The sequence below is a fragment of the Sus scrofa genome, chromosome 9, assembly GCF_054392235.1.
Source record: "Sus scrofa isolate SSC_HxYL_T2T_F1_AM1 chromosome 9, Sscrofa_HxYL_maternal_Yorkshire_Landrace_v2.0, whole genome shotgun sequence".
Lineage (NCBI taxonomy): Eukaryota > Metazoa > Chordata > Mammalia > Artiodactyla > Suidae > Sus > Sus scrofa.
Window position 1 is genome coordinate 51414475 of NC_139391.1, and position 21134 is coordinate 51435608.

A 21134-nucleotide genomic window follows, 5' to 3' on the forward strand; every position below is an offset into this window, starting at 1 on the left:
TGTTACCCTGGTCACAGTGTTGGAATACACGGTCTAAGTTCAGGTCATAATATTCTTGTCATGGAGATTATCCAAATTAGAACAAGGGAGGATGGTTCCTGGGGTTGAAAAAGCTATTGATATATAAGCATGATGTCTGCCAAACAGTTATGTTTCTACCTTCTGAGATCACAGTCTTGGGAGAAGGAAGGTGGGACATTAAAGCAGCAGTTATCAGGTAGAATGATACTGGTAGACTCCTAGTCCTTCAGCTATTTGAAGTTATGATTCCAGTAAGGAAAATAGTTGAGACTAATATTATTATTTTTCATAGAAATTTGAACCCTCTCTTACTTAATTATACAAAGCGTATTCTACTATTACTTATGAGTGAAATGAAAATATTACATCATTGACATGCATGATTTTAATATACAGATATAGGACAAGGGGGGGGAGAGAAAAAGTCATCGGAAATAACCATGAAAAGTAGATGTAATCATTTCTCTTAAAATGTTATGAAGTATCTTAATTATAAGGTTTGTGAAGTTTGAATTTTTTTCTCCAGTTCAACCACAATCACTGCTTCTTTCAGAGGAGCAGGAGAGACTCAAGAGTTCCCTGCATTACGAATCTCCTCAGATGAGGGATAAAACAATGATCTGCATGGAATACTCTCCCCATAACACACAATCACAAATACACATATGCATACACAAACAAAAACACACAAGCACTAAAGAACACTCATTTTCTTTTTTTAAACATAGATACTTCAGAGAGGATAATGGAGGATAGAAATCATTCCTCAGTGACTGAGTTCATCCTCGCTGGGCTAACAGAACAGCCAGAGCTCCAGCTGCCTCTTTTCCTCCTCTTCCTAGGAATCTATATGGTCACGGTGGTGGGCAACCTGGGTATGATCACACTGATTGGGCTCAGCTCCCACCTGCACACCCCCATGTACTATTTCCTCAGTAATTTGTCCTTCATTGACCTCTGTCATTCCACCGTCATTACCCCTAAAATGCTGCTGAACTTTGTGACAGAGAAGAACATCATCTCCTACACTGAATGCATGGCTCAGCTCTATTTCTTCATCGTTTTTATCATTGCAGAGGGTTACATGTTGGCTGCAATGGCATATGACCGCTATGTTGCCATCTGTAACCCCTTGCTTTACAATGTCACCATGTCTTATCAAAGGTGCTTCCAGCTCACAGTGGGAGTTTATATTTTGGCCATCACTGGATCTACAATCCACACAGGCTTTATGCTGAGACTCCTTTTCTGCAAGGCCAATGTGGTTAACCATTACTTCTGTGATCTTTTTCCACTTTTGGAGCTATCCTGTTCCAGCATCTACATCAATCAATTACTGGTTATATTATTGAGTGCATTTAACATCCTGACTCCTCCCTTAACTATTCTTGCCTCCTACGTCTTCATCCTCTCCAGCATCCTCCAAATCCACTCTACTGAGGGCAGGTCCAAAGCCTTCAGCACCTGCAGTTCCCACATCTCAGCTTTTGCTGTTTTCTCTGGATCTGCAGCATTCATGTACCTGCAGCCATCATCTGTGAGCTCCATGGACCAAGGGAAAGTGTCCTCTGTATTTTATACCTGCATTGTGCCCATGCTGAATCCCCTGATCTACAGTCTGCGGAATAGGGATGTCAAATTTGCCCTGAAGAAACTGTGGACTGTGCAAAATGTATAGGAACAGAAAAAACATCATGTTGAAATATCAGTCATTTGGTTCCCTGACATATGTTATATATTGGTTTTATTGCTTTTGGAAAATCATTGACACTGGCCTATATTACCCTTGCCCAAAATTCTTCTCTAGGCCACTTCTTAAACCTATATAACCATGATTATTTATAAAATCAGAAACTATGACTATGAATAAAATATTAAAAACTCCTGAGGATTCAAGGAGTCTTATTTATTTTTAATAATAATGCATCCAAACAAGAAGAACAACATTGAAGAATAGGAAGAGAATTTTGAAGATAATCATAGTTATTTGTTATTAAAATTTTATGAACTACTAAGCACGATGTCCAGCACTTTAAATGGTTAGCTTTGTTTATATTTATAGCTAGCCTAATCTAAGCTTATTTAACTTAGGTAAACACCCAAGGTCTCAGACATAACAAATAGTAGAGCCTAGAGGGTTTGGATCCAGGACCCACGATTTTCCTCAGGTAATATTTTGGCCCCAGGTAATTGTGGGTGGGTCAAAGGCTTCCCTAGGAAATTTTCTTTTACACATCAAACAACCTCAGTTCCCTATAAGACTGCATTGCTTTCCTCTAGACTTTGTCAATATTATTTTCACTTTTATTTCTCCTGATAATCATAAAAAATAAAAAAATTCATATTTAACTATCCAAAGCAATAAAAATAGTCATTGTCTCATATGAGACAAAATATTATACCTTACTTTTTATTTATTTATTTTTTATCTTTTTGTCTTTTTGTCTTTTCTAGGGCTACACCCGTAGCATATGGAGGTTCCCAGGCTATGAGTCTAATCAGAGCTGTGGCCTCCAGCCTATGCCAGAGCCATAGGAACACATGATCTCAGTAGCATTTGCGACCTACACCACAGCAAACCTCAATGCCAGATCCTTAACCCATTGAGCAAGGCCAGAAATCGAACCTGCAACCTCATGGTTCCTAGTCGGATTCGTTAGCCACGGAGCCACGACGGGAACTCCAAAATATTATACTTTATAGCAATAATTTTTATAAAAGCAGTCCCAAGAATATTATCTTATCTTTGGACCAGTAATGCTTTTCCTATTTATGAAGCAACTGCTCGTAAAGGCCAAATTCCTGCTAACTTCTATCACTCTGATGTGATTCATGCTCTTTCACACCATGATTTACAAATAACTGCCATTTCATATAAATTTTATCTTTTAAACATCTCTTCTCCCCACTTGTATTCTTCCTTTTCTCCTTCTGGGCATTTAACGTCTTATAACTATGATTTCACATGATATCTAAATACTCAGTTGTCTTCTGTCCCTTCTCAATTCATACTAACTTACTCATTATTGGCAGATCAATGTTCTTTGGCTATTGTGCTGTCTTACTCATATGATATAAAAAGTCGCCTTGTACCTGTAGTATCTAGATATAGGACAAATACATATAACATAATTTTACCATCCTTTTATTCCAATATCCATTCATTCATTGATGTCAGACATTCATTTTCTAAAAGCCTTTATATTTGTTATTTGATTTAATGTTCATCAGTTCCAGAACGGAATGGAAAATGGCTACAGTCACAACTCTTGTCTTAGGCATGATTCCCAGCCCAGGTGACACAAATGGGGTAAAAGAGGACAAGCATAATTTGTACCTAGTGGGTAGACCCTTAAATTACTGGGACTTGAGCCCCTAAATGAAATACAGCTTAAGTGACAGGAAATGGTCTCATTAGAGAAGAAAAGTTTATGCAGAACCAGAAAAATCTGGTTGTGTTCCAGGTAACATAATCAAGTTACAAGGATAGAAAGGTGGACAGAAGTCAGTTCATGAACCATGGGCTGGTCACTGTAAGACGTTACCCTTATTTTAGTGAAGGGAGCCGTAAATGTTTTTTAAGCAGGAGAGCGACACCGTTTTGCATGTTAGTAATATCACAGTTAAGTTGCAGAGAAGACGGATGGAAAGAGAATGAGGCTGAAATCAAAGTGACCAGTCAGGAGCCTCTCTCTTATTCTATGCAAGATATAACATGTCAGTGAGAGGGGAGATTTTTGAAAAGTTAGATTGTTTGGACATGGCTGAGTGAAGTGAGTTGAATTACAAGAGAGCATGACAATGATTGCAAGCTTCTACCTTGGGATAGTAAATAAAAGGATGGAGGACAGTTGAACCCACAAGACGAAGCTCACTAACTCTAGGTAAGAAGCCAAAGCAGAGCAACTGGGTCAAAGTCAGTGTAAAACTCAAACTCTCTGTGTGTCTCTCAATATATCCATAGATATTCATACATATACACACACACACATACATGTCCTGTCAGTAATATACACTGACAGAATTGAAAGTACAGCCCTATGAATCTCTTTTTCGTAATTTTTAAATTCTTAAAACTAATTTTATTGAAGTATATTTGATTTACAAGATTGTACATATACACATATTCATTCCCATATAAGCTATCAAAGAACACTGAGGAGATTTCCTTGTGCTATATACAAGTCCCTGTTGAACCTCCATTCCACATAAACGAGTATGTATAATGGCCGTCCCCAAACCCTCAATCTATCCCTTACCCCCCTTTTCCCTTTGGTTACCACTCCCTTGTTTTCAAAGTCTATGAGTCTGTTTCTGTTCTGTAAATAAGCTCTTTTTTTTTTTTGCATATGGAAGTTCCTAGGCTAGGGGTGGAATCAGAGCTGTCGCTGCCGGCCAACGCCACAGCAATGTGGGACCCCAGCTGTGTCTGCAACCTACACCACAGTTCACAGCAAGGCAGGGTCCTTAACCCACTGAGTGAGGCCAGGGATCGAAACCACATCCTCATGGATGCTAACTGAGTTCACTACTGCTGAGCCACAATGGGAACTCCCCATTTACATAGTATTTTTAAATTCCACCTGTAAGTGATATCATATGATATTTGTCTTTCTCTTCCTATGAATCGCAATAATTTTTATTATTGTATGATCATTTAATAAAGACCTATTTATATTCCTCCCATTTCAGTCCTTAACCAAGCTCCAACTCTCTTTCTCACGTCTTTTATTCAGCCATGAAGTAACTGTCAATCACGGTCTGCCCATCTACAAGGTACCACTCCAGGCACCTAGTATTCTGTTATAATGACTCCAGAATCCTGCTGCCACTGAGATTCCAAAGCTAAGGGTAACTTTCTGATGTATGCACATGGGGACACAGCTTGGATCTGAAAGAATTACAATGGAAGGGATTCAAAACAAGAGATCATCCAATACCTTACTTTGCAGAGTGGTCCAGAGACCAGCAGCATTAGGAAAAATTGAGAGTTTGTTAAAAATGCATAGTCTCAAGTTATACATCCGATGTATTAGATCGGAATGTACCTTTGAACAAGATCATCAGGTTATTCCTATGCACATGAAAGTTTAAGCAATTTTTAAAAAGTCGCTGAGAGCTAACCTGACTTTGATTCAGTCGATATGGGATACAGCCTGGATATTGAGATTTGAGGGAAAAAAAAACCTTAATAATTTACAATATGAAACCATAATAAACACTAATATAATCAAATTGTAACTTCTCTGAAAATAATTGAGCCTTACACATTCGAACATATTTTATAAGAGCTCCCTGATATGAGTGTCCAATTTACCTTGAATAATACTGAAATCTAAAACCTCTTCCAATTATTCCCGCTTTGGGGAAAATGTACAAGTATATAAAAAGAAGTAATATGAAGCATCAGTGCCCAATGATAAAATATTCATCAAGTATTTAACAAGCATTCTCATGACAAGAAAAAAAAGAATGCTACTAATGTGACATGATGATAATGTCAGCTAAGTTTATGATAGTCATCATAGAGTTAATAGAGGTCAAGGATAATAAAATCTTTCAAATCTTACACACAAAGCTTTCACTCCTGATTTTCTATTTACTCCTTGTGGGCAATCACTTTAGAAAAATACTTTAGTGTAATGCCTTTAAAAATGTCTTCAAATTCTGAACTTCTAATTAGCTTGACAAGAAATGCTCTGGAGCTCTAACAAAATTTATCACATCCTTATTTACAATACATAATCAAACAAGAGCAATGTACCACACCTTTGTGACACTATTAAACACTAGGGAACCAATGGGGGGAAAGGGAAATGCTAATTGTTTCTTTTCCCAGGAGCTGATACTTGTGGGATAAGATGCTAGAGGGAGATCAGTATCACTGTCTGCCCCTCATCAAACTCATAACACCAATACCCAGAGTATAACATCATCATTCATATCAACCAACCTTTGCAGAAGGCCACTGGCTTCATCAGAAGTCTGAACCAGGGGCTCATTACCACAGAGACTATTAGGCTGTGACACTCAACACCAAGGAGTCCTGCAAGGTCAGTACTCAGAACTAGCCACTATCATCATCAGAATCATTTTTTTTTTCCTTCAGAGAAACAGGGGAGGAAAATACAGGGTACTGAAGTTTTGGAGAGCAGGAAGCGTGTGTCTGAATCCCAACCCTTGAGTACTACAATTTAGAGTCCTTTACTCTAGGTCTTTCCCAGAGCACTTAGAGATACACATGGTCATTTCCCTATCTCCATCTGTCCTCATTCTAATCTTCTCTCTCCTCAGGAACAGAGATTCCCTTATCATCTGCTTCTCCTTGCTGAATAAAATTACCGCAAACACTCCTTTGTTTACTCACTTGAACTTAGGCAGGGTGAGACCTTCACTCACTTGTGTTAATCTGAAATTTATCACTAAACTTCTTTCAGTAATTTTATGCTCATTTTTATTGATGCATGCCATATGTCCAGAACTATGCCAAACACCATATGGAGTTTTCAGTCTAGTAAAAGAGGAAAACCAACAAAAATCACATAATAATTTACATGGAATTATGTGTGTAAAGTAACCAAAAGAAACACGTTCATGAGCACACGAAATAAGATCTTATTGAATGTTCCACTATTAAAACCCCAAACTAAAGGGCCTTAACTATTAAATATACTTCATAGATAGACGGAATAGAGTGAGAGACGCTAAAGAAATATGGATCATAAACGAGTCAACCATGTTCTTTGGTCAAACAACAAAATCATGTGTTACTTTTTGGAACATAAAAAAGAAAATGTTTTTTTGTTGTTAGACGATATATATCTTTGTTTTTTTATACTGATTGTTATTTTTTCCATTATAGCGGGTTTTACAGTGTTCTATCAATTTTCTACTGTACAGCAAGGTGACCTAGTGACACACACACACACATATATACATTCTTTTTTTTCTCACATTATTATGCTCCATCATAAGTGACTAGATATAGTTCCCAGTGCTATACAGCAGGATCTCATTGCTTATCCATCCCAAAGGCAATAGTTTGCATCTATTAACCCCCAATTCCCAGTCCATGCCACTCCCTCTCCCTCCCCCTTGGCAGCCACAAGTCTATTCTCCATGTCCATGAGTTTCTTTTCTGTGGAAAGGTTCATTTGCGCCCTATATTAGATTCCAGATATAAGTGAAATCATACGGTATTTGTCTTTCTCTTCCTGACTTACTTCACTTAGTATGAAAGTCTCTAGTTCCATCCATGTTGCTGCAAATGGCATTATTTTGTTCTTTCTATGGCAGAGCAGTATTCTACTATGTATATATACCACATCTTCTTAATCCATTCATCTGTTGATGGGCATTTAGGTTGTTTCCGTGTCTTGGATATTGTGAATAGTGCTGCAATGAGCATGTGGGTGCATGTGTCTTTTTTAAGGAAAGTTTTGTCTGGATATATGCCCAAGAGTGGGATTGCTGGGTCGTATGGTAGTTCTATGCATAGCTTTCTATACACATCTTTGAATGACAGAGAAACTGATTGCAGTCATTTGGAGGCCATGGAAAATACTGATCATTTAGAGAGATAATTAAACATTTTCAAATCTCTCTTTTACTGCATGTATTTATGTATAAAAGAGCAACAAGATGATGTGCTAAAGGAAATTTAAAACTGTGCCATAATTAATGAAGGAAAATGCTGGTCAAATAAAATATAAAACAAAGAGACACTAAATAGATTCAAATTAAAATAAGATTTCCAGTATTTAGTTCTTCCCAAGAGCCAAGAACTGTGCTAAGCAATGTGTAGGCATCAGTGTAATTTTGAAATAAAACAGATATTAAAGTTTTCACTTTTCAGAGAGTTGAAAAGGAGATGGAATTATCCCAAGTTCACACAGCAAGCATGAGGTTGGGTTAATGTTTCAATCTGCTACTGTCTAACTTAATATCAAGACCTACAAGAATAATGAAATCATGAAATAGTGGAACTGGAATAAATGCTAAAGATTATCTGATCCAACCACCCATCACCTGCTTGTTCTTTAAACAACACCTGCTAAGTAATTGGTTATTCCAGCTGACAGCAAACATTTTGACTATAAGATGTAGATATATCTGATTGTTGGAATGTTCATCTTTATTGTGAAACCAATATTTCTTCCAATAGTTTCAAGCAGTTAGTTTAACCATAATCTCTTAAAACATACTAAGATATACCTCTTAAGTAAAGCAATATGTTTAACATTGACATAATTGGCAGATGCCACATGAATTACTGCTTTGCTTACAAAATATCCTGTTATTTCAACCATTCTCAAATGACAGATTTCTAGACCATTTTGCTTAAATTATCCAGTGTTTCCTTATCACATAAAATAGTGTATATCAAACTGAACACACTAATCCAACTACTGGATTCATGTTAAGAACATGAATTTCCATTTTCTAAGAACCACTCACATTTTTTTTTTTTTTTGGAAAGTCTAAACGAAAAACACACTGGCCTTTTGAAAAATACACTGTTGAGTGGTACTAGTCTAAACTATGGTCTCCAGAGGAGACAGTTTGGGGGGTGGGGGATGTGCTTGGGTTATGGTATGGAAATCCTGTGAAATTGGATTGTTATGATCATTATACAACTACAGATGTGATAAATTCATTTGAGTAATAAATAAATAAATTAATTAATTACAAATAAATAAATAAATTCCGGCTTTGCCAACCTCAAAAAAAAAAAATAAAGTCTCTAACTGTATTTTACATGTACTTTACTAATCCGTATCTCTGCCCTCTTGAAGTCTATTGAAAACACATGCAAAACACAAGATTACTGTTAAGAAACAGTATATAGTTTGTCTAGTGTTTGTCTTTAAAAGCTTTTATTTTTGGAAACATGAATAATTTTCTGACCACCAGCACTTCAACCATGAAGTCCAAGTTGCATAGATCAATCATAGTATACTGCTCCCCTTTGGGCACAGTGGTGGAATGCATGACTTAAATTTAGGCCATTATAGGGAGTTCCTCTTGTGGCACAGCAGAAATGAATCCTACTAGTATCCATGAGAATGCAGGTTCAATCCCTGGCTTTGCTCAGTGTGTCGGGTATCCGGCATTGCCCTGAACTGAGGTGTAGGTCGCAGACGTGGCTTGGACTCCGAGTTGCTGTGGCTGTGGTGGATGCTGGCAACTGTAGTTCCTATTTGACCCCTAGCATGGGAACTTCCATATGCCATGGGTACAGCCCCAAAAAGACAACAACAACAACAAAAAGTTAGGTCATTATGTTACATTCCCTGAGATTATCCAAATTAAAACAAGGAGAAAGGTTCCTTGGGACTTGGAAAGCAGTTGTGAGACAAGCACAATGTCTGCCAAGCAGTTATGTTTCTACCTTCTGGGGATCATAGTCCTGGGTGGGGGAAGGTGGGACATGTAAAGCAGTAGATCTTGGGTAACATGATACTGGTGGTTGTCCAGTCCTTCTGAAATTCTGAGTTGCATTTCTAGTAAGAGAAAATCTCAGACTAATATGACTACTTTTCACAGATTTTTGTAAATTTCTTTTTTTTTTTTTTACACAAATCACAGAGAACATACACTGCTGTTACTAATTCTGAGTGAATTGAAAATTTTGGTCATTTGACATGAACTATATTAACATATGCATAGACTATGGAAGTAAGGAAAAAACGTCCTCAGAAATAGAAGTAGTAACGTAGTAAGCAGTACTTTTGGACTGACTTTACATATCCAGCAATTGGTGTTTTCTCTTAAAGTGTTATGATGTATATTAACCATGAGTTTCTTGAAGTCTAAATTTCTATTCTGGTTCACTCAGAATGACTACCTGTCCCAGAGTAGCAAGAGATACTCAAGAAATCCCTGTATTATGAATCTTCTCTGAAGAGGGATAAAATAATGATACCTGCAGAATTATTCACATGTAATATGCACTCACAAATACATAAGTGTATACACTCACTCACACACACAGAGTATACTCATTGTCTCTCTCTTTTTAAATCTGCCTTCAGCATATGGAAGTTTCCAGGCCAGGGTTTAACCCTGCACCACAGCAGCAACCCTATTCACTTCAGCGACAATGCCAGATCCTTAAACCTCTATGCCATAAGAGAACTCCTCATTGTCTCTTTTTTAAACTTAGAAATGACTGAGAGGATAATGGATCCTGGAAACCATTCCTCAGTGACTGAGTTCATCCTCGCTGGGCTAACAGAACAGCCAGAGCTCCAGCTGCCTCTTTTCCTCCTCTTCCTAGGAATCTATATGGTCACGGTGGTGGGCAACCTGGGTATGATCACACTGATTGGGCTCAGCTCCCACCTGCACACCCCCATGTACTATTTCCTCAGTAATTTGTCCTTCATTGACCTCTGTCATTCCACCGTCATTACCCCTAAAATGCTGCTGAACTTTGTGACAGAGAAGAACATCATCTCCTACACTGAATGCATGACTCAGCTCTATTTCTTCATCGTTTTTATCATTGCAGAGGGTTACATGTTGGCTGCAATGGCATATGACCGCTATGTTGCCATCTGTAACCCCTTGCTTTACAATGTCACCATGTCTTATCAAAGGTGCTTCCAGCTCACAGTGGGAGTTTATATTTTGGCCATCACTGGATCTACAGTCCACACAGGCTTTATGCTGAGACTCCTTTTCTGCAAGGCCAATGTGGTTAACCATTACTTCTGTGATCTTTTTCCACTTTTGGAGCTATCCTGTTCCAGCATCTACATCAATCAATTACTGGTTATATTATTGAGTGCATTTAACATCCTGACTCCTTCCTTAACTATTCTTGCCTCCTACGTCTTCATCCTCTCCAGCATCCTCCAAATCCACTCTACTGAGGGCAGGTCCAAAGCCTTCAGCACCTGCAGTTCCCACATCTCAGCTGTTGCTGTTTTCTTTGGATCTGCTGCATTCATGTACCTGCAGCCATCATCTGTGAGCTCCATGGACCAAGGGAAAGTGTCCTCTGTATTTTATACCTGCATTGTGCCCATGCTGAATCCCCTGATCTACAGTCTGCGGAATAGGGATGTCAAATTTGTTCTGAAGAAAATTCTGTAGAGTATAAAATGTTCATGAGCAGAATCAGTCTCATGATGTCATAGAAGCCATTTAGTTTTTCTGAGATATGCAATGTATTAGGTTCATCATTCAAGTTTTTAGAAATTTAGTAACTCTCCTCTATATTACATATCAGCAAAATTCTCCTCCTGGTCACTTCTTTTAATGTATATTCCAATGATTATGTAACAAGAAATATAGGAATAAAAATTTTAAATTCCTGAATACGTAATGTAGCCTAAGTTTTATTTTCAATGTTTGTATGGTCAATGTTTGTATGATCAGGAAGAACCACGGCAGTGATTATTATTATGATGATTATGATGAAAATAGTAATGTATATTATCAAGATTTTATGAATTTAAAGCACTATACCCAATACTTAAAAGGATAACTAATGTTAACTATATGCCTTCAGCAAGCTATAGTATCATTTTCCTTTGAAAGAGGAAGAAATTAAAACTTCATTCCAGTAAATACCAAACATAATCAATGATAGAGCCCAGGATCTATAATTTTACTCAAACTGATACTTTGGGACCAGAAGATTGTGTAGGTCTAATGCCTCTATGAGAATTCTCTTCCACACGTCAAGCATCCTCCTTTTCCTATAAGACTGCGTTTTTTTACCTCTAGAAACCTTAAATGTTATTTTCACCTTTATTTCATTTGATTCCTACATCTTCATCCTTTACTTCAGGCCTGAAGTAAATGTCAATCACAGTCTGCTCATCAATAATGTATCACTTCAGACACCCAGTAATCATCCAAGAATCCTGCAGCTGCTGAGATTCTAAATCTAAAAGAAGCTTTCTGATGTATGCACATGTGGGGGCCCTGTTTGAATCTGAAGGAATTGTAGTGAATGGGATTCAAAAGAAGAGATCATCTAATATCTTATTTCTCAGAGTGGTCCATATACTAGTAGCAGGGTAAAACCTCAAAGTTTGTTAAAAATACATAAGCTCAAGCCATACACCAGACTTAACTAAAACAGATCTAATTTACATTTAACAAGATCACCAGGTTATTCCTGTGGTCATTATTAAAGATTTAAAAATATTGACATCTATTTCTCAAACTAAATTTAAGACTTTGAATCTAAGATTTTGAATCAATTAATATGGGGTACAACGTGGATAATGAGGTTTAAAAAAATCCTTTGATGACTTAATATATGCAGCCATGTTTGAGAAACACTATAAGACTCAACTGCAAAGTTTTTTTTTTTAAGAATTAAGCCTAATAACCTTAAACCATATTTTATAAGAGCTCCCTGATAGGAGTTTCCAATTTATGTTGAATCATGCTGCAATCTAAGACTGCCTCCATCGATTTCAGTTTTAGAAAAAAATTAAAGTATGTAAGAAAGAAGGAATGTGAAACACAGTTGCCTAATGATAAAATATTTCATTAAACATGCAATGTAGCAAATGGAAGTGAGTACTATGAGTGAGTGCCTCAAAAAATATGATGTTGAATTCTGGGATTAAGACGGTGGAATAGAAGGACTGGAGCCCAGCTTCTCTCCTAAAAACAAAAAAATTCACAACTAAAGGCTGAGCAATCTCCACCGAAATGGACTGGAAACCTTAAAAAAGATACCCTACTCCATAAGAAAAAGAGGAGGCCACATCAAGAGGTAGGAGGGGCAATTTCTTGATATAAACAACCCCATACCTCTGGTGTGGGAAGCTCCACAGACTGAAAACTGGTTCACAGAGACTCACCTACAGGAGTGAGAGTTCTAAGCCCCACCTCACATGTGGGGATCTGGCACTGGAGAAAGAGCCCCTGGAGCATCTGGCATTGAAGGCCAGTGGGGCTTGTGCACAGGAGCTCCATGGCACTGGGGGAAATGGAGACCCTATTCTTAAAAGGTGCACATGGACTTTCACATGCCCTGGGTCCCAGAGCACAGCGAGGTCTCCATAGGAATCTGGGTCAAACCTGACTGCAGTTCTTGGAGGACATCCAGGGAAAACAGGGGTGAATGTGGCTTGTTGTGAGGGACAGACATTGAAAGCAAAGCTCTCAGGAATATTCAGCAGCTTGCCTGTCTCTGGAGGTGGCCATTTTGGGAAAATATGGCTCCACCCATCAGTCAGCTGCTGAGAAGCCCCAGGGCAAACAACAACCCAGGTGGAATCATAGCCCCACCCATCAGTAAACAGGCTCCCTAAAGACCCCTGAGGCACACAGCTGCCCCTAATCCCATCCAGAGACTAAGCCCCACCCACCAGAGGGATTAGAATCAGCTCCACCTACCAGTGGGCAGGCATCAGCCCCTCTCATCAGGAAGCCTACAGCATGCCCCCATACTGACTTCAGCCACAAGAGGGGTAGACACCAGAAGTAAGAGAGGCTACAACTCTAGTATCTGTAAAAAGGTCACCACACCAAAAACCTACAAAAATGAAAAGACAGAGAACTATAACTCAGATGAGGGAGAAAGTAAAAACCCCAGAAAAACAGCTAAGTGAGGAGGAGATTCTCAGCCTCCAGGAAAAAGACTTTAGACTGTTGATGATAAAGATGATGCAAGACACTGGAAATAAACTGGAGGCAAAGATGGATAACTTACAGGAAACACTGGCCAAAGAGATACAAGATATAAAACTTAAACAAGAAGAGATGCAAAATACAATAACTGAAATAAAAAATTCACTAGAAACAGCTAACAGCAGAATACAGGAGGCAGAAGAACAAATAAGTGAGGTGGAGGACAGATTAGTGGAAATTACAGGTGCAGAACAGAAAAGAGAAAAAAGATTGAAAACAAATGAGGAGAGTCTCAGAGAACTCTGGGACAACATTAAATGCACCAACATCCGTATTATAGGGGTGCCAGAAGGAGAAGAGAGAGAGAAGGGGACAGAAAAAATATTCCAAGAGATAATAGCCAAAAACTTCCCTAACATAGGAAAGGAACCACTCACTCAAATCCAGGAAGCACAACGAGTACCATATAAAGTAAACCCAAGGAGGAATACACCGAGACACATATTAATCAAACTAACCAAAATTAAAGACAAGGAGAAAATCTTGAAAGCATCTAGGGAAAAGAAACAAATAACACACAAGGGAACCCCAATGAGGTTATCAGCAGATTTTTCAGCAGAAACTCTGGAGGCCAGAAGGGAGTGGCATGATATACTTAATGTGATGAAAGGAAAAAACCTCCAACCAAGATTACTCTGCCCAGCAAGGCTCTCATTCAGATTTGAAGGAGAAATCAAAACCTTCACAGATAAGCAAAAGTTGAGAGAATTTAGCAACACTGAAACAGCCTTACAACAAATACTAAAGGAACTTCTCTAGGCAGAAAAGACAAGACAGCAACAGGAAACAAAAATTCCACAAACGACAAGGCTCACCAGTAAAGGTGTATATACAGCAAAGATGCAAAATCATCCATGCACAATTATACCACCAAAATCAGAAATCATGAGAAGAGGTGAGTACAAATGCAGGACACTGGAGATGAACTTGCAATTAAGAGACCAACAACTTAAAACAATCTCACATACATATAGACTCTTACATCAAAACTTCAGAATAACTGCAAACCAAACATCTACAATTGATACACAAACAAGGAATCTCTGGAGAAGAAATATATCTCATAGCAAATAAGTGCATAATCCACCATGAAGGGGGTCATTTGACATCATTCTTGGAATGCTGAAGTCTTTCTTAGATCTGATTCTGATTTCCTCTCCATCAAAGAATTTATGATAATTATAATTAAATAATGCAACTGTACAATTAAATAATACAGTTCTACAATTGTATTATTAATAACCATTTCTCTCCATGGTATAATTTAAGGTCTATAATGTCTTGTTTATCACATCACCTAGAATAGTGTAATGCCTACACTGAAGAATCAATAAGATGTAACAAATTGTGAGGACATATTTATAGTTACACTGTTTTTTAACCAATTTATGCATTTTATATTTTACTTATTTTCAGAGGGTGTATTATTTTTGTTATTCTTACCAGTTAAGTTATTCTTTGTATTATGCTATATAAAATATTTAATGGTATATAAGGCTTTCTTCTTTATAAACTTTAGTTGCGTAATACACACAATTTTAATATAATGTTAATTTTTAAGGAAAAATTGAAATGTAATAGATAATACTAAATAGTAAAGATGAAAGCCATACAAAATGGGATAAATTATAGAATAAATTTCCTGTTTGTCTCAGCATATTTTCCATTCCACTTCTCCAGAGGGAGTCACTTAATCTGTTTCTTAAGATCCATGATATAATAATCTGTGTGAATGTAATTGTGTTTAAATATATGTATTTTATTCTGTAAAAAAAATTACATTGATAATTTGAATGGTTATTCCATAATCTAAAATTCAATTATATTGATATTTGATTTTGAATCAATTATTTATATTACTTATTTATACATAAAATGAATTAAATATATTTTACATTAAACAATATTTTATTCCTTATTAAAAAATTTCTAGCCTTATTAACAACATGATAATTCATCAGAATGCTTTCTGATCCTCTAAAACTTACTATTCCCACTGTGAATTTTGAACCAAAAACACTGATTAGGAGCTTATAAGAAATACATAGCACTGTAAATCAACTGCACTCTAATAAAAATTTTTAAAAAGTACAGAATCTCCAATATCTTTTAGTCTTGCTGGATCAGGATCTGCATTTTTAAAAAATTCCCTGGAGATCCTGTAAACAAGTCTTTACCACTAATTGATAAGATCAAGATTGACAAAGTATCCCTCTTGAAAGGAAAGATTTAGACAACTGGGGAAACATCAATGCAACTGCATCTTTTCTCAAGAGCTTGTTCCCTGAGAAATGGAAATCCCTGGAGAGTATATGACTCCATGTTATTTATTGCCCTGAAAAATCTGAATCCAGGATAAACCCTCCTAGTACAACAGTAGGACTGCTCAGGGGACTGTGGTGATGATGTTTGCTACCACGAAGCTAGAGAAACACAAGCTGAAGACTTGTGTTTGGAGATGCTGACCTTGATGCAAATCAGCTTCAAAAGTGGCTCTGAGACCCAGGGCTGTGTCTGCCCTCTCAGCACTAACGATAACAGAATACTGGGTGTCTATCACTCCCAATGTCAACATTAGTGCTATTCTTTATGAAGAAAAAAAAAGTGGCATTGAGCTTTCCAGGAAAAAAAAAAGGTAATAATTGTGTTGATTTTACACTTGTGATTTGAGACTGTTAAGACTGAAAGCAACCACCTTGGGAATTCAGACAAATAATGTACAATACTTTCATTCATTCATTTAAGTATTCATTTACTTATAAAATAATTTTAACTTGTTATGATGTTCCAGATTAATGCTATTTACTTAGATACTGAGAAAAATAAGTCTGATTTAGTTCATCATCTGGCTTCTGGTGTTAACATGTAGTAAGTAGGTCCAATTAATCATAGGTTTCCACATTGACATCAATTGCAAATGAGATTCAAAAAGAAAAAAAAATATGATAACAGAGATAAATGAGGCTATTATTTCTTGTAAAAAAAAAAAAAAAGCAGATGAAAATCCAGATAGTTGAGAAGACGTGGGCTATTTCAAAAACTGAAAATTTCCTGAATTTGAAAGCAAACTTTTTGAAATTGAGAGGAACCAAATGTTTACTGGGTCTGGAGAGTAGCAAGAGGTAACATGGATATTTTCACTTTATCTCTAAAGCAGTGAAGGAAATCTCTTCTCCAGTGTTCCTGAAAGAGGATCATCATCTGATTTGTGGTTGAGTATATTCAATGATAGAAACTAACTACTTCAATCCATTTCTAAGAATTTGAGTTGTTAGAGTAATACCCTTATACCTCGTAAAGGGTTTATTCTTAGATCTTTTAAATACCATATTTAATATACATATTTCTTCCTTTTACAGTCCTTTGAGATATTTGATGATATATGCTAATTATCTCATTACCTTCTAATATTGTCTAAGTTCTTCACAGTCTTTATTTGCTTTTCATCTTGTCAATGTCTCTCCTTAAAAAGAATATTCATAAATAAACACAAAACTACAGGTGTAATTTAATTGTAGCACAGTGCTTCCTAAACTTATGCCAGACAAAAAAATCTTAATATCTGCATGCTGCAACACGTTAAGTCAATCAGGCTATGTGTGGCCTGTGGTGACTAACTAGGAGTCTGGATGCCACAGACTCCACTTCAATCCCCCAAGGCTTAAGAAGACCAAGACCTCAAAGCCTTTATAAATCATCCATGGAATTGTAGTTCCACAAAACTCGAGTTGGGAAGCCATATTATGGATCTTATGGGGATTACTACAAATCATACTCTAGACATTGTGTCTCTACAAAAGCAGTCTGAACCTAATGACTTTATTACCCAGCCATTTATTTTATGAGCTTAAGTGAAATAACAAAGAATTAACTGTTTACTTTACTTCATATGAGTTATAACCAGAAGCTACATCCAGTATTCAATATATTGAGTTATTATAATTTAAATTTCAAATATTACACATCTTTGCCTTGATTAATTTCAATTTAAGTGTTTTCAGTATCTACATTCATTTTTCCAATTTTGTCCTTCCTTTGGGTATAGGTTACAGAATCTTGCAAAATTTTGTTGACCATAGAGTGTGCATTATACCCTGGAGGGACTGACAATCACCAAGCCCAAGATTAATGGAGAAAAGAAAAATTTAAGAGTTTCAGTCTCAGCTGCTCTTTTCTACCTATACTCTCTCCTATGTCCTTTAAAATTCAAGAAAACTAAAGGGTAGTAATAAGCATCTTTGATGTTTTTAATAATCAGTGATCTCGTCTCATGTTCTGATAAATGATTTGCAATCCCATTTAAGTGGGTATGGCTACTAAATAGGCATTTGCAATATTTCATTCTCTATATTACATATAATATTAGAGAAACCTCTATTCTTAATTTATCCTTATATAAACAGGGGATAATAATTTGTTTTACAAGAAAATATTACATTCAGACCCTCAGAGGTAGACACAAAGGAGATTAGATTAAGAAAAAATAAATAATAAATGAGATCCATATAATGATGATAAAATAATCAGTTTACTACTTAATAAAAGAGGGGACTGAATTTATAATTCTGTATCACCTAATTATACGACTTTCAATACCCTCTAATTTTAAAACATAAAAAATAAAAGGATTAAACATAATGATTGCTCTTTCAGTATTTTTAAGTGTGCAATTATCCCTTATTTTTAACTGATAGCATGCTGTAACAATAAGAACGTTTATTATTACTATTACCATTTTCAGAGTGCTAACTCTTGTAATTATACAATGATGTTATTTCACTCATTAAACTTTATCAAGTAGTCAATGTTGGTTAGTAGATAAACAAAGGCGCTTGGACTTTAAGGCAGACTCACTTAAGTACTATTTCTTCCCTCAAGCAAAGGCAGAGGCATTTGGTCCACAAACAGGCTAATAAGTGGAACAATTCAGCTATCACATCTGCACAATGAATGCTGTTTGTATTGTTTTATTTCAACAACAATATTAAAAATATGACGATTTTACTTAGAAATGCAAGTTTTCTTATTATCAGAAAAATAATTCCAAAACCTAGTAATAATGTGTCTCTTTGCACTGCTGGCAGAAGTTAGTTGTTGGTTAATAAAGGATTGTGCCCTTATACAGGATCTGATCTCTACAAGTTGATGCTCAGTCAGCTTCTGACCTTTTGGGGAGCCCTTTAAGTTTTCACTCTGCAAGACTCACTTTAGGAAAGAAAATGCTTAAAGTGAAATACTTAAAATAGAAAGTAGCCACTCAAAACTATAAAATGTTCACCATTTAAAATACTTTTAAATAAAATAATTTAATACATTTGATATAAAGATGTAAAATATTTAATTAAGAAAATATTACTTAGGTAGACATATCCAGAGTAAAAATTATTCACATAAACCAAGGGAATATTTAAATGATTGATTTTCTATATGAGGTAGCTTCAGAAAATGGGAAATAGTAAGGACATATCTCTAAAAACTATCACTTTCTCTCTCCCCTTTAGGAACTACGCAGTGGAAAATGGCAGAAGGAAATCACTCCACAATAACTGAGTTCATCCTCGCTGGGCTAACAGAACAGCCAGAGCTCCAGCTGCCTCTTTTCCTCCTCTTCCTAGGAATCTATGTGGTCACGGTGGTGGGCAACCTGGGCATGATCACACTGATTGGGCTCAGCTCCCACCTGCACACCCCCATGTACTATTTCCTCAGTAATTTGTCCTTCATTGACCTCTGTCATTCCACCGTCATTACCCCTAAAATGCTGCTGAACTTTGTGACAGAGAAGAACATCATCTCCTACACTGAATGCATGACTCAGCTCTATTTCTTCATCCTTTTTATTATTGCAGAGTGTCACATGTTGGCTGCAATGGCATATGACCGCTATGTTGCCATCTGTAACCCCTTGCTTTACAATGTCACCATGTCTTATCAAAAGTGCTTCCAGCTTACAGTGGGAGTTTATATTTTGGCCATCATTGGATCTACAATCCACACAGGCTTTATCCTGAGACTCCTTTTCTGCAAGGCCAATGTGGTTAACCATTACTTCTGTGATCTTTTTCCACTTTTGGAGCTATCCTGTTCCAGCATCTACATCAATCAATTATTGGTTATATTCTTGAGTGCATTTAACATTCTAATTCCTTCCTTAACTATTCTTGCCTCCTACATCTTCATCCTCTCCACCATCCTCCAAATCCACTCTACTGAGGGCAGGTCCAAAGCCTTCAGCACCTGCAGTTCCCACATCTTAGGTGTTTCTCTTTTCTTTGGATCTGCTGCATTCATGTACCTGCAGCCATCATCTGTGAGCTCCATGGACCAAGGGAAAGTGTCCTCTGTATTTTATACCTGCATTGTGCCCATGCTGAATCCCCTGATCTACAGTCTACGGAATAAAGATGTCAAATTTTCTCTGAAGAAAATTCTAGACAGTAGAAAATATTCATGAATAGAATTTATATTGTGATGTCATAGTCATGTGGTTTTCTGAGATATGCAATAAATTAGGCTTATTGTTGAAATTTTTGTAGTTTCTAGTAACACTTCCCTAAAAATACATCTGCAAAATTCTCTTCTTTGATACTTACTTGAGATTATAATACAGTGATTGTGTATGGAAAATATATAATAAAATAAAAATTCTTGTGGATTTTAACAGAGTCTTCATTTTATTTTAACGATAATACAGCATCAATGAAGATGATTATGAAAAGCAAAGTAATTTACTATGCATAATATATATATATATATTAAAAAAAATATATATATATATAGTCGCAGGAACAATGAATCTTGAACCACTGGGAAATACCCCAGGCATCAGGAAAAACATAGTAACTAGGGAATGTGGCTATAGAAGAAGAAAGATACATGAAAAAGGAATGTAGTGTTCAGTAAACCTGACCCAGGGAGTGGTGAGTTCTAAGCATGATCTACTGTTTAGATAGTGGACTTCATTCTCTGAAAAGATTGGAGGTAGGTAAATGATAAAAATGATGAAGTGTTATAATTGTACTGATATCACTAGAGGAGCAGTATTTTACTAAAGTAGAGTAGTATTTTGAAAACCTCCACCAGATAATGAACAAAATGTTAACTCCACCTATAGTTTCTATTATTCATGGACTTTGGCAAACGTAAACTGTCCACTTAGAGGATTTTGTTGGAAAGCCAGATTTGCTTCATTTAATTAAGATAAATATTACTCCAGTAGACTTTTCCAGAGTTAAAATTATTCACAGAAAGCAAGAGGATACCTAAATGATTAATTTTATACATGAGGTACCTTTTATTAAGGGAGGAATAACAAGGATATGTCTCCAAAGTTGATGCCTCTCTCTTTCCCCTTCAGAAATTACCCAGAGACAACAAGAGATCCTCTAACACCTTGTTTCTCAGAGTAGTCCTCAGATAAGCAGCACAGGCAAAACCTGAGAGATTTTATT

At 36.5% G+C, this 21134-nt stretch overlaps 4 protein-coding genes across 4 annotated transcripts in view; 3 read left to right on the top strand and 1 right to left on the bottom strand.

The window, feature by feature from the left end:
- Positions 1–21134, bottom strand: part of LOC100513942 (olfactory receptor 10N1-like) — a 222905-nt gene that overhangs the window by 149252 nt on the left and 52519 nt on the right. The gene's annotated exons all lie outside the window — the stretch shown is intronic.
- LOC110255559 (olfactory receptor 8G3-like) lies at positions 728–1699 on the top strand. Its single transcript, XM_021063953.2, has one exon. The coding sequence runs from the start codon at positions 767–769 to the stop codon at positions 1697–1699; it is 933 nt and encodes a 310-aa protein (XP_020919612.2). The 5' UTR covers positions 728–766.
- On the top strand, positions 10204–11121 carry LOC100625943 (olfactory receptor 8G3-like). The gene has a single exon (XM_005653715.2). It carries the CDS (start codon positions 10204–10206, stop codon positions 11119–11121), a length of 918 nt encoding a protein of 305 aa, XP_005653772.2.
- Positions 19178–20137, top strand: LOC100623188 (olfactory receptor 8G3-like). The gene has a single exon (XM_003357340.1). The coding sequence runs from the start codon at positions 19202–19204 to the stop codon at positions 20135–20137; it is 936 nt and encodes a 311-aa protein (XP_003357388.2). The 5' UTR covers positions 19178–19201.